The 22,571-nt window shown below is 39.6% G+C and overlaps 1 protein-coding gene across 2 annotated transcripts; it reads left to right on the top strand.

The window, feature by feature from the left end:
- Nucleotides 1–350: 350 nt before the first annotated feature.
- On the top strand, nt 351–22,308 carry seh1l (SEH1-like (S. cerevisiae)). 2 transcript variants are annotated; one of them, XM_060824509.1, is made up of 9 exons: nt 351–546; nt 4,454–4,504; nt 6,398–6,544; nt 8,260–8,471; nt 9,854–9,952; nt 12,133–12,273; nt 14,199–14,356; nt 17,789–17,948; nt 21,555–22,308. In XM_060824509.1, the coding sequence occupies exons 1-9, from the start codon at nt 436–438 to the stop codon at nt 21,763–21,765; spliced, it is 1,290 nt and encodes a 429-aa protein (XP_060680492.1). In that variant the 5' UTR covers nt 351–435; the 3' UTR covers nt 21,766–22,308. The 2 variants fall into 2 exon arrangements, with proteins under 2 accessions (XP_060680492.1, XP_060680491.1); XM_060824508.1 differs by lacking the exon at nt 21,555–22,308 and adding an exon at nt 20,544–21,234.
- Nucleotides 22,309–22,571: the final 263 nt, after the last annotated feature.

The raw sequence follows: 22,571 nt of genomic DNA, 5'->3' as shown, positions 1-22,571 counted from the left end.
GATTTGCAATTCGTACAAAGTTCTTAAGATAAAAACAGAACCTTCAATAATAATAGAGCTGAACAGAACCTTCACAAGCAGCATCCCTGCTGCCTCCCCTGTTGACCTACGAGGCCATTATTGCGCCACCTATTGGTCATGACTTGTACAGCACGGATGGCCGGCCCCTCCAGATGACATTCGGTAACAGCGCCATCTGCTGATGCCTGGCTCCCGTCCCAAACGGCGCCACCTGGCGATCATTATTCGCTACCACAATTTGTTCCTCCCGAGACAGCGCCGCCGCCCGGTGTCTCCGCGCTATAGCAGACGGGGCGAGCGCCTCCTGTCGGTTCCCCTGCGTCGTTACCAGCAGAGCGGGAGGCGCGAAAGCATCGAGGTCGAGTCTGCCCGCGATCCGAGGCCTGTGACCCGCCGCCGAAATCCCTCCTCGCGATGTTCGTGGCCCGGAGTATCGCGGCCGACCACAAAGACCTGATCCACGATGTTTCCTTCGACTTCCACGGGAGGAGGATGGCGACCTGCTCCAGCGATCAGAGCGTGAAGGTGAAGAGGCCGGGCCCTGGCCCTGAGGCATGGGGCAGAGAGAGAGGGGGAGGGGGTCCTGGGGTAGAGAGAGAGAGGGGGGACATGGGGCAGAGAGGGAGAGAGAGAGAGAGGGGGGTCCTGGGGCAGAGAGGGAGAGAGAGAGAGGGAGGGGGGTCCTGGGGCAGAGAGGGAGAGAGAGAGAGAGAGGGGGGTCCTGGGGCAGAGAGGGAGAGAGAGAGAGGGGGGTCCTGGGGCAGAGAGGGAGAGAGAGAGAGGGGGGTCCTGGGGCAGAGAGGGAGAGAGAGAGAGAGGGGGGTCCTGGGGCAGAGAGGGAGAGAGAGAGAGGGGGGTCCTGGGGCAGAGAGGGAGAGAGAGAGAGGGGGGGGGGTCCTGGGGCAGAGAGGGAGAGAGAGAGAGGGAGGGGGGACATGGGGCAGAGAGAGAAAGCGAGAGGGGGGATTCCTGGGGCAGAGAGAGATATGGGGAAAGGGAGAGTGGGGAGACGCACATGGAGAGAGAGAGAGAGGATGGGGAGAGAGAGAATGTGGGGAGGGGGACATGGGGAGAGGGAGATTGGCGAGGGGGAGATGGAGAGAGAGAGAGAATGTGGGGAGGGGGAGATGGGGAGAGAGAGAATGTGGGGAGGGGGAGATGGGGAGAGAGAGAGAATGTGGGGAGGGGGACATGGGGAGAGAGAGAATATGGAGAGAGAGAGAGAATGTGGGGAGGGGGACATGGGGAGAGAGAGAGAATGTGGGGAGGGGGACATGGGGAGAGAGAGAGAATGTGGGGAGGGGGACATGGGGAGAGAGAGAGAATGTGGGGAGGGGGACATGGGGAGAGAGAGAGAATGTGGGGAGGGGGACATGGGGAGAGAGAGAGAGAATGTGGGAGTGATGAAAGAGGGAGCCTGGGGAATTGGAGGTAGGAGTTGTTCGCTTGCCCTCAACCTGCCCCATGGGTTCATTTTTGCTTCCACTGACTTAAACATTGTCTTCAGGTCTTGATCAGTTCTGATGAAAGGTCATCAACTTAGTTTCCTCTCCTCATTTGTTACCTGACTTCCTGAGTTTTTTTGCTGCTTTTACTGTTGTTATTTCAATGAATGAAAATTTTAGTGAATGTGAGTGTTTATTGATTGAGCCCTATTGAACCAGTATGGTGAAGGCAATGGGAAGTCATTTCTAAGTCCCACAAAAGGTCCGAGATGAATTAACAGGTTTTCTTTTCACGAAGAGTGTAAACCTTTGCCCAATCCACTCAGAAAGCCTTTTTGATGAATGTAGCTAAACTGGAAGGTTCGTTTTCAGATGTTTCATCACCGTACTAGGTAATATCTTCAGTGAGCCTCCAGATGAAGCACTGATGGTGTAGCCTGTTTTCTATTTATGTGTTTGAGTTTCCTTGGGTTGATGATGTCATTTCCTGTTCTTTTTCAGGGTGTGGTAAGTGGGATCCAAGTCATTGTGTTTGTTGATAGAGTTCTGGTTGGAATGCCATGCTCCTCGGAATACATGAACATCTACTAGCCGCAAAAAGACATTATCCACTCTCACTAGTATCCTTTCATACGGATGAGAACAGACACCAGTTCGACTGGGGCAACACATCCATCCAAGGACAAGCCAAACAGAGACACGCAGGAGAAATTCTAGAAGCATGGCATTCCAACCAGAACTCTATGAATAAACACATTGACTTAGATCCCATTTACCACCCCCTGAGAGAAAAACGGAAATGACATCACCACAGGAAATGACATCACCAATCCAAGGAAACTCAAACACATAAATAGAAAGCAGGCTACACCACCAGTGCTTCATCTGGAGACTCACTGAAGATGTTACTTAGAATGGTGACGAAACATCTGAAAACGAACCTTCCAGCTCAGTAAGGAAACCTACATCCAGAAACTCAACCTGAGCTACAAATATTCTCAAAATTCGCTCGCCTGTTTAATGTATAAGATAGGACAGTGATTCTCAACCTTTTCAGTAAAAAGGCACACTTAAATGAGAAAAACAATTCCACAGCACACCCACATTTTTAATACTGCATGTGCGGTGTCAGAAGTCTATGTCTCAGTGGCTTTGGAGGCTTCCATAAGCACCGTCGATAGGGGCACCTGGTGTCAGCAGATACTGCCTTCAATAATCAATACTAGGACCGTGGAGCAAATCAGAAGCACAGACCAGCCTTGACGCTCAGTGGTGCTGATTCCCGAAAACTTGACAGCACACTCTTCACTTTGTCATGACAGGTCAGTTGTAAACCACTGAGAACAGATACTTGTTATCAGTGTAATGTGGACGACACCTCTGACTATTCAGGTCTCCCTTGGCACTGCACACTTGTACCAGCTTCATGTGGGGCTGGTACCCACATCTGATTCAAAAGTGAGAGTGCTATTACTGATTTAAGCTGTGGAATGGATTTGTGTGTAGGCCACTTAAGGCCAAAAGATAGAAAATAGGCATAATTTAAGCTATTCATTGAATCTACCATTCAACTGACTCATGATTGATCTTCTCCCTCAATGTCATTTTCCTGCAGTCTCTATTTCCCTTGATACATTAGATTTTGGAGATCTGTCATGTTGTCTGGTACTTATAGATATTGTAATAGAGAGATTGTCCAAAATTAGGAGTTGGGTAGGAAAGTCATTAAATGCAATAAAGAACCAGCTAGATTATTTGTGGTAACTCGGTGCATTTAAGGAGAAAAGAGATATGCGCATGCGGAAAGAAGGATAAGATCATGCTGATAGTGCAAGATGAAGTGAGGCTCACACCAGGTCATCCAAAAAAATGAAGGTAAACCACAGTGTTTTAGTGATTACATATTTTGTGTTGTAATCTATAAGCAATTGGATGGCATGTTGGTTCAGTGATTAGCACTGCTGCCTCACAGCGCCCAGGGACCCAAGTTTGACTTCCACCTAGAGTGTCTGTTTGTATGGAGTTTGCACGTTCTCTCTGTGTCTGTTTGGGTTTCAGTCAGGTGCTCCAGTTTCCTCTCATAGTCAAAAGAAGTGTGGGTTAGGTGGTCTAGCCATGTGAAATGTCGAGTTACAGGGATAGGGTAGGGGGCTGGGTTTAGGTTGGATATTGTTCAGAGGGTTGGTGCGGACCTGAATGGCCTCTTACCGCACTGTAGGGGTTCTGTGATTCAATCTATACTGATTTAATATTACGCTGTATATAGCAAATTTCGTGGTCAATGATTTTTTTTTGGTTAGATTAGATGCTTTACAGTGTGGAAACAGACCATTCGGCCCAACAAGTCCGCACCAACCCTCTGAAGAGTAACCCACCCAGATTCATTCCCCGACATTATATTTACCCCTGACTAGTACACCTAACACTATGAGTAGCAATACTTCTTATTTTTTTCACATTGCATTGTTCAGTGTTTGAGAAAAAGAGATTGATTAGCTTATGAAGTGTGATTCTAATTGCAAGGTTATTAGATTGTGTCAGGAGATCAAGATCTCTTAGGTTTTTAGTGTCTATTAGATCTTGTTGATGTCATCTGATAAGAATAGATCTTCTGACCTACAAACTGTTCAGAGCTCCCACATTGTTAAGTGAACGTTGAATTGAAAAGAATGGGATATGTTTGACCTCCAGTTCTTCCCAGATTTCATTTGGCTAAATTCCAGTCATTTATTCCGTAGGGGGCTTACTCCTAGCTTTTTTTTGAAGAGTGTAGTTGTATAATATGTTGCTGGACATGTGGGAGTTGGAAGGGACAAAGTTGCCCTCTCACGATTGTCTGTGGGGAAGCACCTGGTTCACCATTCAGGACAAGCTACAAAAGTCATTTCCATTGGTTCATCAGCAGACATGGTTTCTAGTTCAAAATATTTTGTATGTCTGTGAATCCATTGGATTTTAAAAAAATAAATGTTGCATTGGTTTAACAGGTGTGGGACAAGGGTGAAACTGGGGAATGGCACTGCACAGCCAGCTGGAAGGTGAGTACATGCTGCCAGAGTGCGGAAGCACCAGAGTAATACCATTGTGTTTTGTCTTCACTCTATTTATGTTAACACATACCAATTTGCACCTCTGTTTAATGTCCATGCGTTTACACTATTTAAACTCTTAGGAGAGAAAAAAAATCAGACTCCATATTCTCTCACTCAGAAACAGCCATTCTTTCACTTGTTTCACCAAATGTTGACATTATTTGAGGAGTAACTGTGTTGAGTTCACAAATGAAAGCAGAAGCTAAATGGTGGGTGTAACAATATTCGACAGTGGTAATTTTTCAAAGTCTCTGCAGAGAGTGCTGTCACAAATAAAAACAGATCAGATTACGTGAGGACTGCTTCGCATTGTTCAACTCTGTAAAACCTCTGAGCAACTGACAATGTAATAACCTTGGTAATCAGAAATTTCAGATTACCAAACTGTTCAAGTTAATCATAGTACTATAAGCTTTTACTGACAAAAAGAGACATACTGTTGATGGTTTTTAGTTTTGTATTCTTCAGGACAGACTACCAAATTTCAAAGGAAGTGACAATTTGTAACATCATAGTGACATAAACTGTGATCTGTTCTATTTGAAATTTGGTATTCTTGCAACTGTGGTGATGAATACAAGAAAAGTGTCCACAGTCTGTCCCTTTTGAAAGCAGTACTTCATTCTGTATTACCAAACAACTATTAACCATTGTTCTTTTGATGTTTTGATTTCATAATAAAAAGGCTCCCTTCAGACATATTTCTTGTCAAGAACAGGACTCAGCATGCCTGTTTAAAAGAATTTAGAATATAAAAATTAGAACTAAGTATTTATTGTGTTGAGTATAAAAGAATATATTGTAGTGTAGTCAGTTTGGAGAAAATATACTTCTGTGCAGCTGATATTGTTTTGCCTCGTAGTGCACAAGGGCTATATGTGAGTGGTGATTGTTCCTCAAATCAATTTCTGTCTCTGTCAGCATGTAAAGAAGCCACACTCAATAACTCGTATATCATATATGGCATCTGATTGTGGGGAATAAGCAGTTTTAAAAAACATAATCTTACCACTTCGGTGCAAAGTTGATCGTTCCAGGCTCCTCCACTCCTTTGTCATAGTTGTGGCAAGTTCACTGGGGAGTAGAAATACAGTTTACTGCAGATAATGTGAAGTTGAAAGACTCCTGTTGGAATGGTGATTGAGATGAAGCAAGATTAATGCATGAGAGAAAAAGAATAATGATATAAATAGAATCAGAACATCGGTGGCACGCAAATATACTTTCTCTTATATACTGTAGTGCAGTACAGCATATTTCTTTATATTTGATGCAGTGGATACTTAGTTATAATTGTTACGTATTCTAGACAGAATCAGGAGTTCACACAGTCCTTCACACATGCACTGGATCCAGTCAGATAATGGCTAACTTTCTCCATGGACTTCACTTACCCTCCTGACCTCTGTATCTTTGATTCTCTTAATATTAAAACATTTGTTACTATTGGTTTTGAATATGCTTTTCAACTGAACAGCAACAGAGAATTCTGTCTGTTTGAGTGAGTGAGGAATTTTTTCCTCAATCCTAAATAGCAAACCTGAGGCTATGACTTTTTAGCCAGTGGAAATAGCCTTGGAGATCCACCCTATTAAAACCTTTTAAGTACTTTTTGGTTTCAATTAGATAGTCTCTTTTCTAAACTCTGAAGACTATAGCCCACTACTACTTGATCACTCCTCATCAGTCTGTAATGTCACGTAAGAATTGACATCAACTAGTGTGCACCAGCTGAGTGAATGATCTATATCTATCATGTAACTTTGTATGATTATCATTCAAATTAAGATACTTCCCATTAATACCATTGTACAGTATTTTGTACAATCTGTTTTGTAGACACACAGTGGGTCAGTGTGGCGAGTGACATGGGCCCACCCAGAGTTTGGGCAGGTGTTAGCGTCCTGCTCCTTTGATCGGACAGCAGCTGTGTGGGAGGAGATTGTGGGAGAATCGAATGACAAACTACGAGGACAGAGCCATTGGGTGAGTTTGGATATTTTCATGACTGATGCTGTTGGCTTTGTTGGTTTTGGTCTGTGATTCTGTATTTGCAATGGATGGGGAAGTGACAGTTTTACTACACTCCCAATCTCCGAAGCAACTAATCCACCAGACATTCAACAAAAATTCAAATTCTAATACTCAACATGTTATCTGAAGAGATTGTTTTAACAAATGACAAAACTAAACAAGTTGAAATATAATTTATGTGGTTAGCGAAATGGTCAGTAATGTTTTATATTATTTGATAGCTGTAGGTTGAAAGCTGACTGATGAACAGTAAACCACAATAGTTATCAAGTGAAGTGACAAAAGAGAACTTGCTTTTCAACAGCACGTTCACAACCTTGCGGCATCCCAAAGAACTTTATAACCATCGTGGTAGGTTTGAAGAACAGTCATGTTTTAATGTAGAATCTCTGGAAACCAATTTGTATGCTATCAGTCCCACAGACAGCAAGGTGATAATGACCAGATAATGTTTAAATTGTAATTAGTTGAGGAATAAATATTGGCAGGTACTCCCCTTCTTCAAAATAGTGCCATGGAATCTTTTACATCCACCTCAGTTTAACATCACATCTAAAAGACAACAGTCGAGCACTGCTTTACTACTGTACTGAGACATCAGCACAAATCTTTCTGCTTAGGTTTTTTGAATAAGATGCCACATCTTCCCCCTCAGAGGCAAGAATGATGTACCCAGTTACCCTCCTATTTGTCCAAGTTATCTATTAATACCAATTTTAACCAGTCCAATATGTTAGACCAAGTGCTGTCAGTGATGGCAACTGCTGGCAGATTACTGAGGCAGAATATTTTAGACATTGTGCAGTCAAGCTCGGGACATGGACTCTAACATGAACATGGCACAAGGTGAAAATTGAATTCAGTAATACAGAACAACCCCCCCTCGATTATCTGAACAAAACGGGTGGGGAGTATTTTGTTCGTATAGCTGAGAGTTTGGATAACTGATTGTTCAGATAACGGATAGCGTTTTTACAGGACCTTGACATCTTGTTCGGATAATCTGAAATTCAGATAATTGATGTTCGAGTAATCGAGGTTATCTTGTAATCTGGAATTAAAACTTCGATATGGAGAACAAATGCTGGCCCAGCCAGTAAATATATTTTTTAAAATTACCACTTGCATGAAGAATAGCTCCAAGTATGATATTGGAGTGTTGCTGGAGCCATTGGAGTAAAGAATGTCAGAAATAGGAGCAGGAGGAGGCGATTTAGCCGCTGTAGATTGTCCCACCATTGCATAAATTCATGGTTGATCTGTGCTAGTCCCTGTTTGCGTGCCACTTTCTCATTGCCAATATTTCCTATTCTCTTCTTTAAGTACTTTCAGTGATCTACCCTTCACAATTTTTCAGACATTCACTATCCCCTTGGACAAGAAATTCTTTCGCAATGCAGATTTTAATGAATATCACCTTACTGTATAACTATCCCCTAACTCAAGATTTTCACCCTAATGAAAACATCTTCTGGACATTACTGTCAAACTCCCAACTGAAACGAGTACTTTTCAGTAAGATCACAATACATCTTGTTCCATTAAATGAGTAACCATGCTCAGGAAAGAAGGGAAAATCAGAGTATATTGCAATGAAACAAAAATAACAACCCTTGTCCGTATCTGTGTTCATGTTAACAAGCTCTTAAGTACCTATCTCCAAACAGGTTAAGAGGACTACACTTGTAGACAGCAGAACCTCAGTGACTGATGTGAAGTTTGCTCCGAAACACATGGGTTTGGTTCTGGCCACCTGTTCTGCAGATGGAGTTGTGCGGATATATGAAGCCCCAGACGTTATGAATCTCAGTCAGTGGTCATTGCAACATGAGATCTCATGCAAATTAAGCTGCAGCTGTATTTCCTGGAATCCTTCCAGGTAAGAATGTGTGGATATTCCTCCTTCACTTGGTGCTTCAGAATATTTTAAACACATACACTATTTGTGGATAAAATAGCAGCTCCAGAAAAGTTAACTGATATTTTAAAACAAAGATCTGAAACAAAAATAGAAATTTGTAGTGACACTTAGCAGGTCTGGCAGAATCTATGGGGAAAAAAACAATTAACATTTCAAGTCTGGTGACTCTTCATCAGAATCTCTTTAGGTCAGCACAACATCAGTGGCCAAAGGGCCTGTACTGTGCTGTTCTGTACTATGTTCTATGTTTTGGTTAATAAAGAGCATTTTTATTGCTTGTACACAACTAATCAAAAGTCTCTTTCACGTTCAGAATAAATGTATGGTGAACTGCTATGGAGATTGTTCATAAAGTTAATTATAGTTCTTCCTTCTGACGCTAACAGGAAGAGTAGGGAGAAGAATTTAAGTTAAACTAGATAAACATTAGGGAAAAAGAAACATAACTTATGCTGATGGGAAGAAATGAAGAGTCGAAGGTGCATTTGGAACATGCTGCTGTCTCGGCTAGTTGGGCTGAATGGTCTGTTTTTGTGTTATCAGTACTCCAAATTGTAGTATGTATACCATCAATTTAAACAAAGCAAACCATATTTACATGGCTAATGTCCATTTACAAAGATTTGGCCAAAATTGTGTGATCACCTTTGCATCTTGTACAACTTTCCCAACAGGTGGTCAGCTTCCATGAATTTTATTCTGGCATCTTTTCCAGTTGTTTTCTGTTGGCATTTGACCTTAGAGTATTCACTGCCAGTTGTGTAGCAAGGTTAAAAACCGCTGCATTTCCCAGCTGATATCTCTCAATTGGAAAGTATAGCAACCAGTTGTGCTGTGCCAGCTCATTGAAAGAACTAACCAACACAGTCCCTTCCTGTTTCACTGTCATCCTGCAATTTTCTAATGTCTATTTAAAAGATGTTACTGAGTCTGTTCCCATCACATGTTCAGGCAACACATTTCAGATGACGACAACTGTAAAGAGAGTTGGAGAAAAAAAGAATCCTTGTCACCCATCTGGCTCTTTGAGCAGGGAAAATTTACATAAAATGTCAACTTAGTTTGGAATCTTAATTCCTAATGAAAGTGCATTTTACAGATTTCTATCAGTACAGTCAAGCTTCCTGTTTTGGAAATAGATCTTTTGATTGTTTTTTTCAGCCAAGAGTTCAGCTTTAAATCTTTTTCTTTTGCTTCTGTCCTTTTGAAAATATTTTACCACAATATTCTAGCACAGTGAAAGTTATCAGTGAGAATTACTACTTGTACAAGTTTAATTACATCATTTGTAAACAGGGCTAATAATTATCTGAATTTTTTTCTCATAATTTGCTTCGCAGTTCCCGCTCTCATCCCCCTATGATTGCGGTGGGCAGTGATGATAGCAGCACAAATGTTGGCGGAAAAGTTCAAATTTATGAATACAATGAAAACACCAGGTAGGATATGCTTCTTTGGATGAAAATTGACTTTTTCTCCATTTTACCCTTATTCTCTCCCCCACCGCCTGTGTGCTGGAATAATGTTCTATGAACAAAGACTGTCTGTTAAGGTGTGACCCACGTGGCTGATTCTCATGTCTAAACTTAGATGGTGAGCATTAGTAGCCTTCTGATATAGAGGAAATGCCTCTTACTAAGTCAGATTCTGCATGTTACTCATCTCAAAGAGAGGCAGGGAATGTATGCAGGTGTCTGTTGCACAGGTTTAAAATTAGGAATTTTGGTTAGGTTTGTCTCCCCATTAGCTTGGGGCCTCTGAAATAAAATGTAGATTATTGCAGTGCTGTCCCAACTGAGATCTGCATAAAGCATGAGTTACTGACTAAACTTGGGATCTTTCTGGTCTCTGGTGCACTGCTCAAGATCCTCGACAAAAAAAGAAGTTATCTTTGCTGTCATGTGGAATTATCTGTGCCAGACCCTCCTATCCCTGAGAGCTCTATTTGGACTATTGCAAAGGAAAAAGTCAATAGGAGACCATCAATAAATAAATATTATAGGTAACAACCTGAAATTTTACTTTGAGGTAAATTTGTTAATACCGAGGCTGGAGGTGTGCTCCAGGTTCATAACTCGACAAGGTCACAACACAAACTAAAAGTACTTTTCCCAGTTATCAAAATGGTCAATTAAATACCATGGTTGTATCAAGTTATAAAATTAAATATCAGTAAACCACAATTCTCAATAAGCACAATAGTTGGCTTATTACCAAAACAAAAATGAAGATGCAATATTCGGTTAACGTACAGTGCAAATGTCACCAAAATACATGCACAAAGATGCTCTTGCTCTCTGTCTTGGGAAAAGAGCAAGATTTATCTGCAGAGATTGGCTTTCTGAAACAATAAATATGCTGGCCAAAGGGTTACTCTTGAACGCAAAAGGATGATTTTTAAAAGATTCCGGCACTTGTGCTCTTTTCTGGCATGTCTGGCCAAGTGACTAATTATGCACAGTTGTTGGAGGAATCTTTCTTGCTCAGGAAATACAATTTCGAGAAGTACTTCCAACCATTCTCTCAGAAGAACAGATGGATTTCATCATGAACAAGCGAGTTTTCTTTTCAGAAATGGGAGAGGTCAGCTACGTAGCCTTGCCTCAAGAGATTCTTGTCTCCAACTAAACAAGAGATACCAAAACCACCCAGACACTATTCAAACAGCCCCGTGCAGTTTTACTAGCAGTTATCACCAGTCATGTGATTTCTTGGAAGTTTAAACCTCGTCTAAAGAAACTGTTCTAGGTATTTCCACAAAACCTGAAATAAATCAATTTATTGAAACTTATGTTATCCACAAAATATTCAGTAAGATGTATCTTCAAAATGTATCTTTATGAAATACTGTGTACTGAGCAAGCACGTTAAATCTATAATATTGTGAGCTGTATTTGTCTTTAGTTTAAAAAATAAATTACTTTTCTGTAGTATCTCCTGAACAGTCGGTACTACATTTTACATGCAGGTGAATAATGTATGAAATTAACATGTTTCACTCAGTATCCTCATAGCTGTAACTGTCAGGTGATAGGCTTATGAGATGTTGAGATTTATTATCCTCTTTGATTGTGGAGTGACCATTGAAGGACCTTGAAAAGCTAGCTGGCATATAATGGCCAATTCCCCTATGAATTCAAATTTGAGTTTCTACTTTGTAGGTATGACTGAGCAGAAGAACATAAATAGAAAAAAAGAGCAGGCCATTTCATCCCTTGAGCCAACTCTGCATTCAATATGGCTGATCTGTTTGTGACCTTAATTCCACTTTTCTGCCAATTCCTCCCACCACAAAAAAAACTTTGACTCCCTTGTGAATCAAAGTATCACTTTCCTCACAGCAATCTTAAATAACAAGCAAGAAAATGGGAGGAATTATCTGCACGTCTTGCAAGTCACTGTTATGCAGTCTATATGTCTAATAAATTCATTGGGTATGTCTAAAGCAGCCACTGTTGGAGATTTTTGTCATCTGTCTTCTCATAGTCTTCACTCTTGGAAAGAATAATTAAATCGTGCAGCAATATTTTCCATTTGAGACTTGAAATGACAAGAAAATGCAAACAAAGAAGTATAAATGATTATGAAAATTAATTTGATATTTGTGTTTTGTATTTAGGAAATATGCAAAAGCAGAAACCCTAATCACCGTTACCGATCCTGTACATGATATTGCATTTGCTCCAAACCTTGGACGGTCTTTCCATATCCTTGCAGTCGCAAATAAAGATGTTCGAATTTTCACATTAAAGCCTTTAAGGTGGGAGTTACTTCAGTCTTAATTTCCGACTCATTCACTGTATTTAATGTGCTCAAAGCAAATCAGTATTTTAGATGCACAACAGAAATACTTGCAACAACCTTGTATCTGTCAAGGCATTCTGGTGTATTGTTAAGAATTTGGAATTGTTGCCACGGTATTTGCAGCAAGAATATTTCCAGTAGTTATTTTGTGAGTGGCAAATACCAATGATAAATAATACAGAAGCAAAAAAACACATTTGGATGCTGGTAATCTGAAATTAAAACAGGAAATACCAGGACTGGCAGCATCTGTAGATAAAAGCAAAAATTAATGTTTCAGATCATAGAGTCATACAGCATAGAAACAGGCCCTTCGGTCTATGTGGACCAATAAACACCAAACTACGCAAAACTCATTTACTTGCACTTGATCTATGGCCTGCTATCCTCTGGAATTTTAGGTAATCATTCAGATGTTTTTTAAAAGTTGCAAGAGGACCTGCCTCCACTGTTCTCTCAGGCATCATGTTCCATCCTCTGGGTGAGAAAAGAATTTTCTCAGATCTCCTCTAAACTACGTAATCCTCACCATAAACTTATGCCCTCTGCTATTAGACACTTCTACCATGGGGAAAAGATTCTGTCAACTCTGTCTATGCCTCTCATAATTTTGTTTACCTCAATCAGATATCCCATCAGCCTGCTGTACGCCAGAGAAAACAAACCCAGCCTACGCAGTGCCTCCTCAGAACCGAGACCTTCCATCTCAGGCAAAATCCTGGTGAATCTCCTCTGCACCCCCTCCAGTGCAATTATATTCCTCTGATAGTGTGGTGGCCAGATTGCGCACAGTATCTAGCCTAACCAATGTTTCATAAAGTTGTAAGAATACTTCCTTGCTCCTATATTTTACACCTTGGCTAGTGAAAGCAAACATCCCATATGCCTTCTTCATTACCCTGTCTACCTGTGCTGTAATGTTTTTTGGACTTGTAAACCAAGATCCCTCTCTTCTATGCTCTTCCAGCAAAACTGGGAAAAATTAGAAATTTGTGAAGTTATTTGTATGATAAAGATCCTATTGGTGCTGTATTTAAAAAAGCGCAGTAAGTTCAGGGCAATATTCTTGCTGGAACCAACACCACAGCAACAAAAAGAACTGTGCAACTGGTAATCACCTATTACTTTTCAAACTTGTTCTAGCCCACATCACAGATCTGCAATGTTAACAGTTTTTCTCTCTGCAGATGCTGTTGGACCATTATTTTTTTGTTTCTGTTTCAGGTTTGCAGTATCCAAATGGTGGAATGAAGGAAGTGAGGAATTCACCTGAGGTGGAGGGCCGTGGAGTTCTCAGGGCTCAAAGACACTATAGTGATAGAGAGGATGATGCCATGGAGGGATTTTAAACAGGATCAGAGATTTAAATTCGGGGGTGTTGTTTGACCAGAAGCCAGAATTGGTTGAGAAGCAGACAGATGAATTTGATTTGGTATAGGGTAGGATATGAGAAGCCGTACTTTCAAAACCATATGGGAGATTGATCTAGAGTGTATTGGAATAGTATAGTGCAGAGGGACAAAAAAGATGGTTTCATCTGCAAATAGCTGAGGCTGTTTAGAGATAGTGATATTAAAGTATGTGGAACTAGATATTAAAGATGTGGAACTAGATGCTGTCAAAATGGACAGACTATTGAGTTGGAAGCTCAGAGTTAAAAAGGACAAAAGTTGCAAATTATGGGTTCAGCCTAAGACTATGGTCTACGATGGAGCTACATGACAAGGGCTTAAATATTGACTGTAGACCTTTGGAAGACCAAAGCCAATGAAGAAGTTCAGAAATGTGGTCAATGTTGTGATATAGGACTAATCTGATTTTTTAAACTGACACACAGCAAAGTTTTAAAAATCACACCTTTATCATTGTCTTTTCCCTTAGGAAAGAATTAAGTGGTTCGGGAGGGCCAACAAGATTTGAAATCCAGACAGTGGCCCAGTTTGATAACCACAACTCGCAGGTATGGCGTGTAAGCTGGAACATCACTGGTACGGTCTTGGCGTCCTCTGGAGATGATGGCTGTGTCAGATTATGGAAAGGTGATCTTGAATTTGAAAGCCTGCTTAGATTAATGTCAAATGATTAAGTTGCTTGTATACTATTGTAATGATTCATAGTTTTAGCTGATTACATTTTGCTGAATTAAGTGCAAGAATAAGATTAGGTGGATGCTTATCACTAAACTGATGTTATTTCACCTTCCGTATTGTTTCAGAATTCTTAGCTTGGTACACAGGTGTATTATCACATGAGCATTTAACATCAAGATATAATTATTACATGTTTTGCAGTAACATGACATTTTTGGTTGTTTTGATGATGCAAAAATGTACTATTTTAACCTTTTTTGATTTTACACTGAAAGCTGGTTAAGAAAGACCAAAAATACTTGAATAATTGGTCCTTAATGGGTCACCCGATAAGATTATCATTGTTGTTAAGAGACCAACAAACTGAAAGAAAATCTGTAGCAGTCAGAGTTTAGGGTTTCATGATCACAGTTACCTAATGTCATCAGTCAATCATTTGTTAGGAATTCTCAGTGTATTAAGTTTGTTAAGGGGCAGCAGTTTTGGATATAACACATTATTTAAATTAAACAAACAAAATAAATAACCCATGACAGATGAAAATGCTTTATTGATCCTGATACATTCAGAGGCAGGATTCCAAAGTGATGGATGTTTGTCTCCAGTGTTTCGCAGTCTTTAGTGGTAATAGACTTTTGTCCTTCCCTTGGGCTGATGCAGAGGAACTCCTGGTCTTCTCCTGAGAATGTGATGACTCGTACTCTGGGCACTTTCTACCTCATTTTTCTCTCCCTTTCTTCCCCCCTCCTTCACTATCACAACCACCACCCCTGTTAACCTTGCTAGCAACTAATGATGTGTCAATCACTTGCCTTTTGGCCAGTAACCATGGGGCAGCTACTCATGACATTGGGATGACAGTTATCCCTTTGCCCAGCTTTATTTACAGGTTAGATGTCATTTTTTTATAAAAACAAAAATTCCTATTTTCTGAAACTGCATTGATGATAAGGTACACATAGCATTAGTTCATAAAAACATTGGGATCCTGTTGATTCTTGTGACCTTTCTTCTATCTTCCTTTTGTCTTTGTACTCTAGAAATGTATATTCGAGATGTTACTACTTTAACAGCTGTTAAATGCCAGTAGTATCTCATACGGGAAAATTCAGTTTGAAAGGGACCCTAATTTCTTTAGTCATAGAGATGTACAGCACGGAAAGAGACCCTTCCATCCAACTCGTCCATGCTGACCAGATATCCCAACCCAATCTAGTCCCACCTGCCAGCACCTGGCCCATGCCCCTCTAAACCCTTCCTATTCACGTACTCATCCAAATGCCTTTTAAATGTTGCAATTGTACTAGCCTCCACAAGTTCCTCTGACAGCTCATTCCACACACGCACCACCCTCTGTGTGAAAAAGTTGCCCCTTAGGTCTTTTTTATATCCCCTACTTCAGGGAATAGACCTTGATCTCTCCACACTGCAGGCTCCCTGCCTCTATTCCTGATGAAGGGCTTTTGCCCGAAACGTCGATTTTCCTGCTCCTTGGATGCTGCCTGATCTGCTGTGCTTTTCCATTACCACTCTAATCCAGACTCGGGTTTCCAGCTTCAGCAGTCCTTGTTTTTACCTTGTCTATTTATCCTATTCATGCCCTTCATGATTTTATAAACCTCTATGATGTCACCCCTCAACCTCCAACGCTCCAGGGAAAACAGCCCTGGCCTATTCATCCTCTCCCTCCAACCCTGATAGCATCCTTGTAAATCTTTTCTGAAGCCTTTCAAGTTTCACTACATTATTCCAATAGGAAGGAGACCAGAATTGCACGCAATATTCCAAAAGCAGCCTAACTAATGTCCTGTACAGCCGCAACATGACCTCCCAACTCCTGTACTCAATACTCTGACCAATAAGGGGAAGCATGCCAAATGCCGCCTTCACTATCCTATCTTCCTGTGAATCTATGTTCAAGGAGCTATGAACTTGCACTCCAAAGTCTTTTTGTTCAGCAACATTTCCTAGGATCTTACCATTAAGTGTATAAGTCCTGCTAAAAGTTTTTGCCAAAATGTTTACATTGAATTTTAAAACACCAGGTACCAACTGGTTGTTACTTTTTCCTCATTTATAGTCATGCCCCTGATCTGTAATCTAATTTCAGACATGCTATTGGATTTTTCGTTAATGGAGTAGTAATATACTTCCTTATTTTGCATTGCAATATTTTAAATCAGGTGTACACAAAAACCACGTTCTTCTAAACATTTGTTTTTCTGATGCCTATTAATCTGGGCTTCCTCAGTTCTTCATACAACGTATCTATTGAATTGCTCCATCGTACAGACCAGAGTTTGCTGAAACAGCATAACACTTAAATCTTAATTCCTCTGGTTTTGGAACGGAGGAGATGCTGGGATTCCACCTCCTTACTGATAATCAATAAAGGTAGCTAGAAGTTAACATTAATGGCCATGAAGAACTAGCAACAAAGAAAAACCTACTTCCATTTACCATTTTACGGGCAAGATAGAAACTGATGACATGTCTCAATAACAATAAGGGCTCAACATCTGTGGAAGGGAGATTGAGAATGTGGAATTTGGTGAGAAGCAAAAAGAATATCATTAAAAGGCAGAGGATGCTCATTATAAAGAAAAATACTGTATGGGAGAACAAGTGGATGTTTAGAACATAAAGCTAAGGGAGATTATCTAAAGTAATTTGCCAGTTTTTATTTTGCTTTGATTCTATTTATCATTTTGATAAGATTCAATCTATGGGCCAGTGTAACTGATCTTGAAGAGAATTGATTTGCTGAAGAAAGGATGAAGTTGGACTTCTCTGCCTGCTGCTAAAACCTTCATTCATGCTTTTATTATCTGCAGATTCAACTATTCCAGCACTGGCTTCCCAATTTTCATTGTTGGTGAAAATCAGATCAGACTTTAAGTCCCTGACTGGCTAGTCCAGCAATGCCTTTAATTAATTTCTTTAATCCTTGTATCAATTCCGTTTATGATCTTATGCCTTCCCACCATGCCCAAAAATCTGTCTGACCTCCTCCAGCTCTACATTTCTTTGAGAATCTACACATCTTTAATTCAGGCATTCCTAATTTTCTTAGGCCCTCCATTATTGGTGGGCTAGATCCTAAATTCCAGAATTCTCTCCTTATCCAAACTCTGCCACTCGAGCTATTTAGAAATCAACTTTTTGAATAAGTTTTTGCTTCGCTACTTTCTTGTCTGTCAAAGTATCAAATATCGTCTCTCAATACCTCTGTGAAGTTCAACAATAACGGCACTACTTATAATTTGGCCATCATTTGAAAACACATTTCATACATTTTGTGGATGGTTCAATGTTAATTTGTTTACAAGGATTCATGCTTAATATCTACTGTAAAGTGAAGTTCCATTTCTTTTTTTTCAGCTAACTATATGGACAATTGGAAATGTACTGGCATTTTGAAAGGGGATGGAAGTCCTGTAAATAATGCTTTACTCCAACAGCCAATGGCAGGTCTTGGTTCTTCAGCATTTAACAGTGCCACCACACAGAATGCACTTAATGGAGCATCTTCTGCAGGAAGGTAGGTTATTGGTGCCTTCAGTTCAGAAACGTTGATGAAGATTCGCAGGATACACATACTGTGTACAGTCCTGGTCACCCTGCTATAGAGAGGATATTATCAAATTGGAGAAGGTTCAGAAAAGATTTACCAGGATGCTTTTGGGACTGGACGGTTTGACTTACAAGGAGAGGCTAGATAGGCTGGGATTTCTTTCTCTGGAGCAGAGGAGGTTGAGGGGTAACTTTGAAAAGATTTTTAAAATCATGAGGTGCATGGATAAGGTGAATACCAAAACTCTTTTCCCCAAGGTTGGGCAGTTCAAAATTATGGGGCATATCTTTAAGATGAGAGGAGAAAGATTGAAAGGGACATGAGAGTCAGTATTTTCACATTGTTTGGTGTGTGGAATGAACCACCAGAGGAAGTGGAAGACACAGTTACAACATTTGAAAGACATTTGGAAAGGTACATGAATAGGAAAGTTTTAGAATGATATGAGCCAAATACAGGAAAGTGGAACTAGTTTAGTTTGGTTGGCATGGACGAGTTGGACTGAAGGGTCTGTTTCCGTGCTGAATGGCTCTATGACAAAGCCACTGTTTGGGAGTTAATACATTTCATTTGATTATTTTTAGGATTGGCTAGGTTGGCTTTACACTATGGCAATAGAACAAGGGGATCCCGTAGATATACTGACCAAATGTGAAATCAGGTAGTAAATACAGATTGGCTTTATGATGTAAACATTGCTTTTATGCTGGTTTTGGACAAGAAACTGCCTTCAGAGAAAAAAAGACGAAATTGGTGTACCTTAGAAACATAGTAATATGTTGGGGAGTAGGACATTCGGCCCTTCAAGCAAATTCCGCCAGTCAGTGCAATCATGCTGATCAGCCAGCTCAGTGCTAATGACCATCTTGCTCGACATGGGCTGATGTAAGAAACATGCCATTTGGCAAATTGAGTACTGTGGTAAAAACAATGACTGCAGATGCTGGAAATCAGACTCGAGATTAGAGTGGTGCTGGAAAAGCACAGCAGTTCAGGCAGCATCCAAGGAGCAGTAAAATCGACATTTTGCGCAAAAGCATTCCTGATGAAGGGCTTTTGCCCGAAACATTGGTTTTACTGCTCTGCGGATGCTGCCTGAACTGCTGTGCTTTTCCAGCACCACTCTAATCTAGAAATTGAGGACTGTGGCAAGCTTTGTTCATGAAACAAGATGCTGTTATTTGAAACTATTACTCCTTTTAGCTTGTACATTCGATCTTTTGCAGATTTTTGTGTGATAGAGTCAATTTTTTAAAAATGTATCACGTAGTTATAAAAATAAATCTTCCTGAATAAGCCTCCAATCCTTGAGCATTAAACCACAAAATGAACAGATTCTGTTTATAAATTTTTAGTTTGTTACAAAAATTTCTTTCAAAAACACAGAAAATAATCATTGCTATAAATCAGATTCCTTAACCATAAAGTCCTCAAAATAAGGAATCGACAGGAACTCTGATTCTGTGAAAATGGTTGTGTATGGTATCGATAACTGATGTTTCTTGAAGTAGTGATGCATGTAACACTGAAATGCATCTGAAATAATGAATGTCTAAACTAATAAAAGAACAGAAACAATATAACAAAGTATGTTTTTAAATGCTTGGAACTAGAAACCATCCTCATGGCACAGAATGCTGTCTGTTCACTTAAATGTACACCACTCTGAACTTATACACGGGGGTTAAAATATTTTAATTTTTCTGGTTTAAGTAAACCAAATCCCAAAATTATCTGTGTGAGACAGCAATAGTGAAGTGTTAGATTTATTGTAGATCAGCATTATTGCCTTAAAGAAACAATAAAACAAACCCTACATAGCCAAGAAAATACTTAAAAGAAAAAACAGATGTAACATTTCTTTCTTAACTGGAAGTGTCAGAGGATGGTTGAGATGAAACATTTCACATCTTCCAACATATCTGGAGACACTTCATTGACAGCATTTATGAAATAAAGTAACATCATATAACGTCCTGTAGATTACCAATTACAATCAGCTCAGCACTTTTTTTTGAGCTGTGTTTTGTATTCAAAGTGAAGAAAATAGTTACAGGTTTTTCTCTGGCCAGTAATCTTCTTTGGTTCCATTTATTTGACAGTGTCAAGTGTTTTATCAGTGATGTCCAAGTCCAACTGACTGGAAATGTAACCTCCCGATTCCTTCCTTTTTTGAGGATTCTTTGGTTAAGTATGGAAAACTGTAGGGGCAAATCATCTTTAATATGTGGCATGGAAAATTACTTCCAAAATCAAAGCAAAATAGTATGTCACTCCTTCAGAAGTACTGCATTTTTGAATTTGAGTTTGCTATACTGTGATGCAGGTTAGCGATTGTGGACAGTTCTTTCTATCTACAAGATTTGTATTCAGTTATCACAATTTTTAGAGCAATTGACAAAGGATTTGGCTTTCTTTATTCAGCTGTCAAAATGAAAATTGCACATTAAATGTTATTTTCTCCAGCCACTACTACCACGACCAAAACATTTACTGAATAAAAAGGATTACAAACATTTTCAAATTTGAAATGTGGTATATATTCATTTTTTTTTCTTTTAGGAAACCTTGATACATCTTGCCTCCTGCACATATTTTGCCCTTTTCAACAGACAGAAAACTCAGCTGATCTCAAGCTAACTGGAATAACTTTGCTGTTTTGCTGCTTGTTGCATGCACACGGAATGAAAAACGAACTCCCTTATCCCCTCCCCAACATCATCTGATATCAATTGAGGCCAACTAGCAACCTGCTTACTAATAATCTTGGATGGAAGGCTTTACAAAATAGAAATGTTTGCCCTGATTGTTAGTGTTTCTTTCCTGAATAAGTTTGACATTGTTCTTGAACAGTTGACTTCAGTGTGCAGGAAAATTTGGAGAAGCACATGTTGTTTTACCTTACAGAAGCTTGGAAGAACTCTATTTTTGCATCTCTGTAGCCATGTAAATACATTAAGTTGATGGTAAATTACTCTTTTGTAAAAACAAAATTAAGAAAACCACTGGAAAAGGATTACGGCTGAAGGAAAATACAATTTAACTAATTTGATTTTGAGATGCGTTAATTTTCATTCTAAACAGCAACTACACACACAGCAACACCACACATTCACTGAACTCTAATATCACCCGGGAACGTACCCATAAAGATATACAAACCCAAACAGACCTGTTCTGTTTTTATTATTGTGGGACCAGTATTCTATGTGTTCTAATTAGAATTTAATAAATTAAGAATCACATTGACACAGCTTTGTGTGTGTTTGTTTTTTTTGGTGTTGTATTTTAGCTTTTGTTTTGTTTGCACTATCTGTTCTAACACTGCTGCATAAGCATTGTGTTTACATGATGATGGAGGAACTGTTTAAAAATACAGATGAGAGGGCATTAGAACTATTGGATAGCATTTCCTTACTGTGGTCTGTTTGCTGAACCATGACCCAGTGTTTTATTTTGATTTTCAGGCATTTAACTTTCAGTTTCTTATATTCACCACTTATATCTTTGTCTTCTGTTCTTTTTCTCCCATTTTATTCGCTCACCTTTGTATTCCCATCTACATTGTTTCAGGTATTTCTTTCCCCCTTCGGATCATGCTCGGGCTGGATCAAGATGGTCCAGTTATGCCCAGCTTCTTCCTCTTCCTCCTCCTGTTTCTCTTCCTCCTATGGCAGAACAGTCTTGTGATGCTGATACAACTCACCTTCAGTATCGTAACCCTCACAGTCAATACTCCTGCAGAGCTCTCAATTCCTTGCCAGAGAATGAGGGGGTGCAATAAAAAGGCATACTTATGCAGAGCCGGTAATTGTATATGTTTCTGCTAAGTTAAATTTACACCCTTCCTCACTTCTTTTGAAAAATGTTCTTTGTATTGGGATTCCAACACTCATAAAATGTGTCAATCATCTGATGTTGAATTGTCTGTCTCAGTTACCCGAGTAGGTCCAAAATGTTTGAGTGGAAAGCTGGCTTTGACATCTATATATGATAACGAACAGTTAATACGTCAAGTTAAACTTACAAAATTATGTGCCTTAGAAGTGCCGACTGTTAATTGACTTTTAATGAAGATTAACTTGTATCGTAAAGGAATTCTGAAATAAATATTTAATTTTGAAATAGTCAGTTGTCATATATGTAATTTTGGTGTTCCAACTGAGAGAAAATTCTGTGTTTAACATGCATTGCCAATCTAAAACAGAGTGGTGCATGGTTGTTTAGTAAGATGACCATATCTCTGAGCTGAAACAGATCTTGCACAGTCAGTATTTTACTAAACATTTGTACATATAATGGTAAGAAATTGCATTTAAGAATGAATGGAGTGTAAAATTATTTTGTGAAAAAATAAAGAACAAAAACAATTGACTCGATTACAATATGTATTTGCATGCATAGGTGGGGGAAATGTTAGTAGTTAAGTCATTGTGTGGCAATTTTGTTCTTTAATAGCATAAGCTATTTTCAAATGATACATTTTCATAAAATCCAGTGTGAAAGCAGGCCTTTCAGCCCATCAAGTCACAATGCCCCTCCAAAGAGCATCCCACCCAAACCCAGCCCTTTACCCTATTCCTGCATTTC

The sequence above is a fragment of the Hemiscyllium ocellatum genome, chromosome 4, assembly GCF_020745735.1.
Source record: "Hemiscyllium ocellatum isolate sHemOce1 chromosome 4, sHemOce1.pat.X.cur, whole genome shotgun sequence".
Taxonomy (NCBI): Eukaryota; Metazoa; Chordata; class Chondrichthyes; order Orectolobiformes; family Hemiscylliidae; genus Hemiscyllium; species Hemiscyllium ocellatum.
Note: the sequence above shows the minus strand (reverse complement) of the source record. Positions and strands in the feature narration are given on the sequence as shown.